General features: G+C 40.6%; 1 protein-coding gene across 1 annotated transcript in view; it reads left to right on the top strand.

Moving 5' to 3' along the window:
- Positions 1-10,422, top strand: part of mei1 (meiotic double-stranded break formation protein 1) — a 77,924-nt gene extending 67,502 nt beyond the window's left edge. Inside the window, exons 29-32 of the mRNA XM_075454393.1 lie at positions 395-501; positions 1,507-1,638; positions 9,634-9,749; positions 10,368-10,422. Coding sequence (XP_075310508.1) covers positions 395-501; positions 1,507-1,638; positions 9,634-9,749; positions 10,368-10,422 — 410 coding nt within the window. The remainder of the gene's footprint in view (positions 1-394; positions 502-1,506; positions 1,639-9,633; positions 9,750-10,367) is intronic.
- Positions 10,423-11,135: the final 713 nt, after the last annotated feature.

The following is an 11,135-nucleotide window of genomic DNA, read 5'->3' on the forward strand; positions in this document are numbered from 1 at the left end:
GTTTCTGAATTTTTGATAATACAGCATATAATCAACTTTGAATTAATTATTATATGTTAAGTCTTGTGCATATTGTCAGTCTATATGAGTGATGTGTTTATTGATGAGCTTCCAAGCATCCATCCATCCATCCATTTTCTATACCCGCTGAATCCGTCGGTCGGGTCGCGGGGGGGCTGGAGCCTATAGCTTCCAAGCAGTGTTACAAAATAAGAAAGCCACATCTTTACCAGCTGCATCATATATTCATTGTTACATCAAGATTTAAAGTTGAAAACATAGACTGTTTCACACTTCTTTTTGTCATCTTGACTGGTTGACTTGATTTAAACTGCGCCTCTCTGTTTTCTCGTTTTTTCTCTTTTTGTATTTGTCTTGTGTGCTTGTGCATCAGCCAAGTATGCGATGCGTCAACCATGGACTCGATTTCTCCTGCACTGCCTGCTCGGCTCAGGAGAAAGATGCCTTCTGCACCCCGCCATTCTCAGACTCATCACAGTGGTGAGATGTTTCACGCACACACAGACACACAAAGCAGAAGTAGTTCATCTTTAATTGTAAAAGTATTAAAAGGTAATGGAGACAATATAATTGTAAAGGCATTTAGCTCACATGAGTAATGAGGGTGAATACAGTACTGAGTTGTGCAGTCTAACAGTACATTAGATGTACCACATTTTTCCACAGAGCAAAGCGCATTCTAACTTTTCATTATTAAAAGACATCTCAACTCCATTCTCCACAGCTGATCTGTCTACAACTTTCTAAGAAAGTTGGAACTTTACTGATGAAGACTATTGTTTTTCATTCGTAAAATCTTCAAAGAATTAAAGTTCTCATAAAAGCCTGAGGAGCTGCAACAAAGTACTAACTGTGAGTCCATAAATTCATCTAAAAATATTAATATGGATATTAAATGCCATTATGAGACGAATAAATCCTACTGCAAGAAAGCACAAGTGTAAGGTTGAACGGTTTCAGCGAGTTATGTGCGTCTAACAGTCACTTTACATCAGTGTTTATTAAAGTCGTGATTCCCTTCGGTCATATTCTGGTTCATCATATTGGCACCACGTCATCGTAACTTCGAGCACTCTTTCCTTAAATGCACAAGGAGGATGTATTGCTGCCTGACAAAGAACTATGAGCAGAAGACCATAAACTGGCTGGACTTTGCCGAACATCTTTAGGCACTGTTATTGCATATATTTTTATTAATCATGCAGTACCATCAGTGAGGAATCAATCAGTCTCTTCTTCCTTCTCCTTCATGTGACAATAACCTCAAATATACAGCCTGAGTTGGAATGAACTGGGGTCCTGCAGCCCCTGCATAGCTCGTATTTTATCATTATGGAGTAATTCTGGGATTAAATGATGAGACAGAGGCAACTGAAACAACCTGAATCCATGGGTTGGGCAAGTTCTCAAGATGCTTGGGAACAACCAACCTGCCAGGCACATAAAAATGTTCCGTTTCTGTTTATCTTTTTTTTTTATTTACAGCTGGTGCAGCACAGCAGCACAGTAGTGCTGTGGGAGCCAGACCTGCTCCATGTGATTGAGACCGTGGAGAGGAGAGGAGTGAAGGAGCTGAGTCAGGAAACAGCACAGGCACTAAGGCTGCTCCTGTCACAGGTAAGCCGTGTGCACACCTGTGTGCACGCACATGCACGCACACAAAGAAACGCAATGAGAGTATGCAGGCTCCCATGTTGAGGACATTTATCGTTTTACCATTACCTGGAAAGTGTTTGTTTTCTTGAAAGACAATGGCAGAAAATACAGATGGAGGAGAGGAATACCTGTTTCATTGAACAGGTAGAACACCATCATACTGCACTGAAGCACCAAAAGCATTGTTAACAGCAATATTATCTGTATGGTATCATATCTACAAAGTGCTGGTGTGTTGTATGCCAGCTGAAACAAATAAATAAATAATTGCCTTAGGTTGTTTAAGCAAATGTATTTGTACAGATTTGGGGAAAAAAAGATTGAATTTAATCTGAGGCCTGTGATCACAAATAATTTACATTCAAAGTGCACAACTGAATTATCACAACTGTGGGTTACTGCCCGTAGCAGTGAGTGCCAGGTGAGAATCCTGGCCGGTTGCACCATTAGCTGATAGTTACTCTTAATTATTACTATCAGTATTACCAGTCAGATATTAAAGTCCTGCTCTGTCAGTTATGAATCCTCTGAAAAGTCATCTGTGTTTATGAAAATTTCCTCAATTTTTTTCATGAAAACTTACCTTTAAAATAGCCCTAAATTTGAATAAGTCCTCTTCTTCATTCAGTGAATGGGGAACTGTGAACATGCTACTCAAAACTGAGATCATTCTGTTTGAAAGCAAAGAGAAGAGGGTGAGCATTGGTAAATATCTCGAGACATGGACCCTTACAATCACTGACCAAGTTTTTAACTTTGGAGTGTTGATAGACTCAGATCTGACTTTCAGCAGCCACATCACACCAAGGCAGCTTTTTACCTCAGAAACATCAACAGAATTAAAACATTTTATTTCATTTTAATTATTTGATCTCTTTATATTCTTTTATGCATTTGTAATGCTTTTATTTTATGTAAAGCACTTTGAATTGTTTTGGACGTGAAATGTGCTACAAATAAACTTGACTTGACTAGACTAGTCCCATGTGACAGCATGTGACACCGGCCATCATGTGTCTGCTAAGCAGTGACCGGTTCTATTCTATTCATACATCCAATGTGTTATGACTGTTTGTTCAATAAAACCCAGTTAAAAGAAAAGAGAAGAAATTTAGCCATACATCTTTGAACCAGAGAGTGATTGTCAAGAGTGGAAGGGATTATACAAGGTTGAAGCAGGTGGAAGTATCATTGTGGTAATATCGCTTTCTTTGCTTTCAACAATCCAGGAGCCGGACTAAATCAGAGCTGCTATTTGGCCCACTTCTCCCAGAGGAAGTCCAGTTTTCTGGATTAGCAGCACACTGTAGAATCAAGGCCAAGTGAGAAACTGCAGCATTCTCTGAGCCCACAGGAAGCCACCAGCTCCTCTAGTGCTATGCTATCAGAACCAAGTCTTGGGTGGGGAAGGTGAGCTTCCACTTGGCTTGCAGAGTGCTGCTGCTTCCTGCTTGGCCTTACCTCTGCTGTGTGTTGAGAGTTCACTCTGATATCTACCGGGTTAGCCTAGTTCCCAGCCTGGTGCTCCCGGAGTTGGTAGTTTTTGCTGTTAGCTCCTGTTGGACAGGCAGAAAGCACTCAAGCTTCTCTTGGCCTCCGACGGCCTGCGGAGTACTACAGCTTTCTGTTCCTTTGTTCTGCTGTGTTCTCCACCTAACCTGCACCATCTTCTCATCTTGCTAGCTTTTTGTTTCACCTTTACTCTCAGTGCATGCACTAGCTCTACAGCTTCAAGACTGGTTGACACTGTACTCTAAAACGTTGGCCAGATACTCTACGTAAAATATTCAGGCTCTCTGACCTTGCGTTTTCTTAGACTTTGAGCAATGCTATTCAGACTCAAAGCAGACATCGTCAGCCATTGCACTGATTTAAAACATTTAATGGACGTGAAAAAGGTCAAAAACTTGACTTTAAGTGTCGGGGAACTTTTAAAACATTTCCTCAACGCCTCGTTTTTCTACAGTTTAAATCTGCTCAGTGTGAAGCTTTAAGTCAGAATAATGCCAGTTTATCTCTCTGGTGAAATTTTGTTGCTTTGTTTGAAGATTAATGCACACAGTTTCCTCCTGCTAAGACAAATGATGGATATTCATTCTCAGTAATGTACTCAGCCTTTCACTGCTGATGGAACCTTATCAGCCATACAGGCCCCTACTGGTTGGACAATGATTTATTGAAACTCTTTGTTAGTCTGTATTATACTCTGTTTGTGCTTTTCCACTGAAGATTGCCCTTGCGTCGACTGAGCTTTGTGCTTACATTAAATTATAAATGACTAACTCAGGGCCCGAGATGGAATATTGTCATACTGTTTGTTTAGTCCCTAACCAAAAGCACAAGCAGACAGACACTGCAAATTTGAAATATATAAATGTATAATTTCATTCTACAATTCATGAAGAAAAATCGAGCAAAATAGCTGATGACAACAGCAAAACTCAGACGTAATTTTCCATGTGTTCAGTGGTGATCATAGCACTGACACAAGCTTCATGTATTGTTAGTATCACTTGCCACATCATACCAATTATCACTGCAAAAAATATGCTCTCTGAACTCCATCCTTTTCATCTCCCTTGTTAGTTTTGCAGCGAGTCCATCTGGGATTGCTTCAAGACGTCGTAGAAGACAGAAAGAGTAGCGGCATCATTAGACTGAATAGATAGAATTTGGCATCATACATGGGGCCTGAAATGCATTTAGTATTCTGAAAAGAGCTACGAGTCAGAGGAGCGACAGAATGATGGCACGATGGCACCCACTGCAGCTCCCAGTGCACTGTGTTCCAGGGAATCATGAACTGTGTGAACGCAGGCAAATGTGTCAGCTTGCTTGTGTAACTGTGCGCCTTCTGTCTGTCTGTCTGTCTGTGCACGCAGTGTGTATTTTTAAAGCCTCTGAGACAGTTTTGGTGAGGCATGGTTCAGTTTGACACTCTTGTTTCCTTTCCGTGAGTCTTGCCATAACCATCAGCTGCGTCTGTGCGCACATACAGTGAGCACACACACTTTAGTCTTAACTCTACTGCTTTGTGTACATATGTCCATCAGATCCAGTAAGAGTTAGCAGGAGTGAAGCCGCTGCTTCTTGTGCTGCACGCTTTGTCAGAATTTCTGATGCCTGTTTTTGTTTCCCTCACACCAGAAGGACTCTGTCACCTCCACTCTTATCACCTTCATTCTTGCAAAAAAAATTGGCAGTTTTTCAATTACATGCCATTCACCCTTAGCTTCCTCCCTCTTTTTCATTTTGCTCCAAATTGTTTTCACCCCACTAACTCCACTTCATTTTCCCCTGTCTCCCCCACTGCTATTTTCAATTACCAAACAGTGTTGGAACCTTTTTTATAGTCCGGTCTTTCTTCTAACAATCTATTCCTCACAACTTCTCTGCAGCTTCCCACCTGCTGCTACCCACCCAATCGATTAACACAAAAGGAGCAAATCCTCTTGTGCAAAAAGAAATTATTAAAACAAAAACTTTAACTGAACAAAAACATCAAACTATTAAATGTGGTTTGCTGAATATCAGATCTCTCCTTTCGAAGTCTCTGTTAGTGAATGAGTTGATTTGTGATCATCATATTGATATATTTTGTCTTACAGAAACCTGGCTGCAGCAGGAGGATCATTTTAGCATTAATGAAGCAACTCCCTCTGACTGTTTAAATGTTCACGTTCCTCGAACCACAGGCAGAGGAGGAGGAGTGGCAGCTATTTTCAGATCAGGGTTACTCATCAGTCCCAGACCCAAGATTAGTTTGAGCTCTTTTGAATATCTGATTCTCAGTTTTTCCCACGCAAAGTGGAAATCCCAGAAACCTCTTGTGTTTGTTGTTGTGTATCGTCCACCTGGCCCTTATTCTGAGTTTCTGTCTGAATTCTCAGAGTTTTTATCCCAGTTAGTGCTGAGTACAGATAAAGTCATTGTAGTGGGTGACTTTAATATTCATGTAGATGTTGAAAATGACTGCCTGAATATGAACTTTAATTCTATATTAGACTCTATTGGATTTTCTCAGAGTGTTCACAGAGCGACTCACTGCCTTAATCACACCCTTGATCTTGTGCTGACTTATGGCATTGAGAGTGAACAGTTAACAGTGTTCCCTCATAACCCTGTCTTATCTGACCATTTTCTGATAACCTTTGAGTTTACATTACTTGACTATACAGTTTCTGAGAAGAAATTTACATATAGAAGGTGTCTATCAGAGGATGCTGTAACCAGATTTAAAGAATTAATTCCATCATCCTTTTCTTCACTGCCATGTGCAGATATGACAGAGGACGACTACATAAACTTTACTCCAGCAGCACTTGACTCTCTTGTTGACAGCACTATAGTTTCAATGCGTACAGCACTGGACAATGTTGCCCCTCTGAAAAGGAAGGTAATCAGTCAGAAGAGGTTGGCTCCTTGGTATAATTCACAGCTGCGTGCTTTAAAGCAGACTGCAAGAAAGCTGGAGAGACAGTGGTGTTCCTCTAATTTAGAAGAGTCTCAGTTAGTCTGGAAAGATAGTTTAACAATGTATAAGAAAGCCCTTCGTAAAGCTAGAACTGCTTATTATTCATCATTGATAGATGAGAATAAGAATAATCCCAGGTTTCTTTTCAGCACTGTAGCCAGTCTGACTAAGAGTCCGAGCTCTGCTGAGCCAGTTATTCCTTTAACTCTCAGCAGTGATGATTTCATGAGCTTCTTTATTAATAAAATTGTTTCTATCAGAGAGAAGATTGATGGAGTCCTTCCCACTATTATCAGTGATGTATCATCAAGTACAGCAGCTTTAGAAGTATCTTTAGAACCTGATTTGTATTTAGACGGCTTCTGCCCAGTTGATCTCTCTGAACTAACAACAGCAATAGTCTCTTCTAAACCATCAACTTGTGTTTTAGACCCAATCCCAACCAGACTGTTCAAGGAGGTTTTCCCATTAATTGACACTTCCATATTGGATTTGATCAATCTGTCTTTGTTGACAGGATATGTACCTCAGACTTTTAAGGTTGCTGTAATTAAACCTTTACTTAAAAAACCTACTCTTGATTCAGAAGTGTTGGCTCATTATAGACCTATATCCAATCTCCCTTTTATGTCTAAAGTTCTTGAAAAAATAGTTGCAGCTCAGCTTTGTGATCATTTACACAGAAATAATCTGTTTGAAGAGTTTCAGTCAGGATTCAGAGTGCATCATAGCACAGAAACTGCACTGCTGAAAGTTACCAATGATCTCCTCTTAGCCTCTGATAGCGGACTTGTGTCTGTGCTTGTCCTGTTGGATCTCAGTGCTGCATTTGATACGGTCGATCACAGTATCTTATTACACAGACTTGAACATGTTATTGGGATTAAAGGAACTGCATTAGGCTGGTTTAAATCATATTTATCTGATAGATTTCAGTTTGTTCTTGTAAATGAAGAATCTTCCTCACACACCAGAGTAAGTCATGGAGTTCCTCAGGGTTCTGTGCTTGGACCGATTCTTTTTACTTTATACATGCTTCCATTAGGTAACATTATTAGACAGCATGGCATAAATTTCCATTGCTATGCTGATGATACTCAGCTGTACTTATCTATAAAACCAGATGAAACCAATAGGTTGGTCAGACTACAAGCATGTCTTAAAGACATAAAGACCTGGATGACTCAGAACTGTCTGCTGCTAAATTCAGACAAAACTGAAGTCGTTATCTTTGGACCTGAGCGTTTCAGGGAGAAATTGTCTAGCTATATAGTTACTCTAGATGGTATTTCCTTGGCTTCTAGTTCTACAGTGAGGAACCTTGGAGTTATTTTTGACCAGAACTTATCATTTGACTCGCATATAAAACAGGTTTCTAGGACTGCCTTCTTTCACCTTCGTAATATTGTTAAAATCAGGAACATCTTGTCTCAGAGTGATGCAGAAAAACTAATTCATGCATTTGTTACTTCAAGATTGGACTACTGTAATTCTTTATTATTGGGCTGTCCTACATATTCTCTGAAAAGCCTTCAGTTGATCCAAAATGCTGCAGCCAGAGTTCTGATGAGAACTAACAGGAGAGATCATATTTCTCCAGTTTTAGCTTCTCTTCATTGGCTCCCTGTTAAATTCAGAATAGAATTTAAGATTCTTCTCCTTACATATAAAGCTCTTAATGACCGAGCTCCATCATATCTTAAAGATCTCATTGTAAGATATTTTCCTAACAGAGCACTTCGCTCCCAAACTGCAGGTTTACTTGAGGTTCCCAGAGTTTCTAAAAGTAGAATGGGAGGCAGAGCCTTCAGTTATCAGGCCCCTCAATTGTGGAATAAGCTGCCAGTAAATGTCCGGGAAGCAGACACCCTTTCCACTTTTAAGACCAGGCTTAAAACTTTCCTTTTTTATAAAGCTTATAGTTAGGTATGTTGAATCTGATAGTGTGTCTGCTAGTGTGTCTTGTTCTGCCTCCACCTCTGGCACCCTCTATACTTTCATTACCCCCTACCCAAACCAGGGTTTGAATCCCATTCCCGCTTCTCTTACCTCTTTTATTTCTCCCCCTACCCGAACCAGGGTTTGCATCCCCACCCCGCTGTGACTGGTGTGCAGTTGGTGAGAGGCTGAGGTAGCTTGTGGCTGTAAAAAGATGGTTGTTGTGGTGTGAGGAGCAGATCTATATAGGGAGTATAGGGAATTACTCACTGAGTCTGGTCCTTTACTTTATTTTGTTATTTATTTTTTCGTTAGCACAAGTTTCTTGTGTTTACCTTGAATAGGGATGGCTCATGTGATCCTGAAACATCCCATAGTTAAGCTGCTATAGGCCTAGACTGCTGGGGGGCCTCATCTGACACACCTTTCCTCACTTTACTCTCTTTATGTATATGTGATATTATTGTGGTCATTAACTCGTGTTTCCCTGTTCCAACAGATATCCTTTGAATGGTGTTACAGTGCCGCCGTCGCGGTGGCCCCCTGCCCCCCTCCCCATTCCCCCCCCCCTTTTTCTGTCTTCTCAAACCCCAGCTGGTCGAGGCGGATGGCCACCCTTCCTGAGTCTGGTTCTGCCAGAGGTTTCTTCCTGTTAAAAGGGAGTCGTTTCTCTCCACAGTCGCCTCAGGCACGCCGCTCAGGCCGGGAGATTGGACCGAAAAACAAAAAGTTTTCAGTGCAATCTGTTGGTTTTCTTAGCTAGGAAATTGTTTTTGAATTGGCTCTATATGAACGAATTGGATTATTTTATGAATTATGATTATTATTAATTAATTGAATTCCAATTGGCTTGAATTGGACTTACTATCTAAGTGCCTTGAGATGACATTTGTTGTATTTGGCGCTATATAAATAAAAATGAATTGAATTGAATTGAATTGAACGCCATCTTCTAGTGACTTGATCCCATCTTTAGCTGTAGTATGTAATAGGAGTGGTATGTGCAACACAGACAGTGTGGGAGCTCTACAGAATACTTTTGTTGATCTTCATAAAGCCTGAGCATTATTATCAATTCTGTTTTCACCGTCATTTTAAATCAAAGCAATTCAGTCAAAATGTTGGTGTAGGCTGTCAGCCATCCAGGTTTGTTGTAATCCTAAGAGCTTGAATAACTGGACTTCACGAAAAGAAAAAGTCCAGTTACAAGACTCCTTGCATCAGTGCAGTTGCTAACTATTGAGCAGCAAATTATGATCATGACATCAAAGAGAAAGACGATGATCATTTGTTGAGAATGTGAGAAAATCGAATGGTTTTCCAAAAATATTTTTGTGCACTGTAATTGTATTTAAAATTGCTATTCTTGAGATATATTCTTCTCATATTCAGATTGATCATTTTTCGTACCCTCCTCATCTCGAGTGCATATTAACCTTTTATTCTTCAAACTCTCCTCAAAACTCCTCCAGTATGCCAGATACTTCCTCTCTTAAATTCAAAATCAAGAAAATGACAATGTTCCCTTGCTTTTGTTCACGCAGATCCAGAGCGGTGTATCACTCCCCACAGAGGAGCAAAGGCTGAGAGTGAAGAAAATGATGGAGGAGCTCGAACAACAGACTGAGAACTGCGACCCCTGTCTGTCCTCCAACATCATGTATCCATCACCTGAACTAAAGCAACCTCATTCACACGAATACCCGCTGGCATACTGCCATTGATATGCATTCACAAACAAAACCCTGAGCATGTCTCTGCAGATAATAAGTTCAGTGAAAACATCAACATGTGCGGTACATGTGCACACGTAGCCTACTCCGAGCACATTGTGAAAGATGCCCATACTGGCATTGATTTTCTCTGGCAGCCTATTGAATGTCTGTCTTGTTCTTTTTGCTGAAAGTGTGTTAAACTGCACAGAATCTGCTGGAAAGTCAAAGTCGGTACCTAAAGGGGCAGAACTTCAGGCATACGTATTGACTCACTGACACACACTTTCAGTCTCAGAAATCCTTTCGGTGGTTGTTCAGTTTCGCATTCACATTGTAAGCTAATGTTATATTATTTAAAAGAAGATTGTTCTGTTATGACAAGAGTAGCAAATGCGCCACAAGAAAGTGTAACACTATCAACTCTGCTTACAGATTTAGTTCAGAAAATAACCAGCTGAAAGTTGATAGTTTCGGTTCAAAATGTCCCGTTAAATCCAGAGATTCTCTTTCACGTGCTTAGATTTTGCCACCTTGCTTTATTGCTCTTTAACTCTTCTCTTCAGACATATTGGAGACGTATCCATCTGTCTGTCGGACTTCACTCTTAAAACAAGCTGATGGAGGGGTGGTCGGTGGCGTGGTGGGTTGGGCAGTCCGCCCCATGTGGGGAGGCTGCAGTCCTCGCTGCAGCTGGCCCCGGTTCGGGTCCCGCACCGAGCGGCCCTTTGCTGCATGTCTCCCCTCTCTCTCTGCCCCTTGCATTCCTGTCTCTCTCTAACTGTCCTGTGATTGAAGGCATAAAAAGCCCCAAAAAAATATTAAAAAAAAAAAAAAAAAAACAACAACAAGCTGATGGAAATATTTTAGTCATTCATAAGCCATGGTCTCAGTTCTCTTACTCGTTAATTTATTGTTTCATCTCTTTGGCTCGTATCTACTAGCAGCACATCTTACATCTTAAGTTACACCACCACAGTGATCTATAATCATTGACAGTGAGGTGATAAAGCTTTGCTTTTTGTCGTGCATAGAAGAATGTCAGTGTAAAGGAAAAAAGTCTTAAGATGGCCTTTTTCTAAAAGATTTTTAACAGTGTGTTTACTTGAAGTGTCTAATTGTCTGACATTCCAGGAGCCAAATAAATTACTGTTCACTGTAACAATGGGAAGCTCCTGTTGATGGCCTTTTTGATTCAGACTTTAAGAAGGGTTTCCCTCTTAAAATATCACCACCGAGGACCACCGTCCATGTGACCAATACAGTTGCATTTTTAATCACTTTCAACTGCAACTTCTGTCAGCATTTGGACCTCAGAGTCCGCCGCAAATAAA

The sequence above is a fragment of the Odontesthes bonariensis genome, chromosome 21, assembly GCF_027942865.1.
Source record: "Odontesthes bonariensis isolate fOdoBon6 chromosome 21, fOdoBon6.hap1, whole genome shotgun sequence".
NCBI lineage: Eukaryota > Metazoa > Chordata > Actinopteri > Atheriniformes > Atherinopsidae > Odontesthes > Odontesthes bonariensis.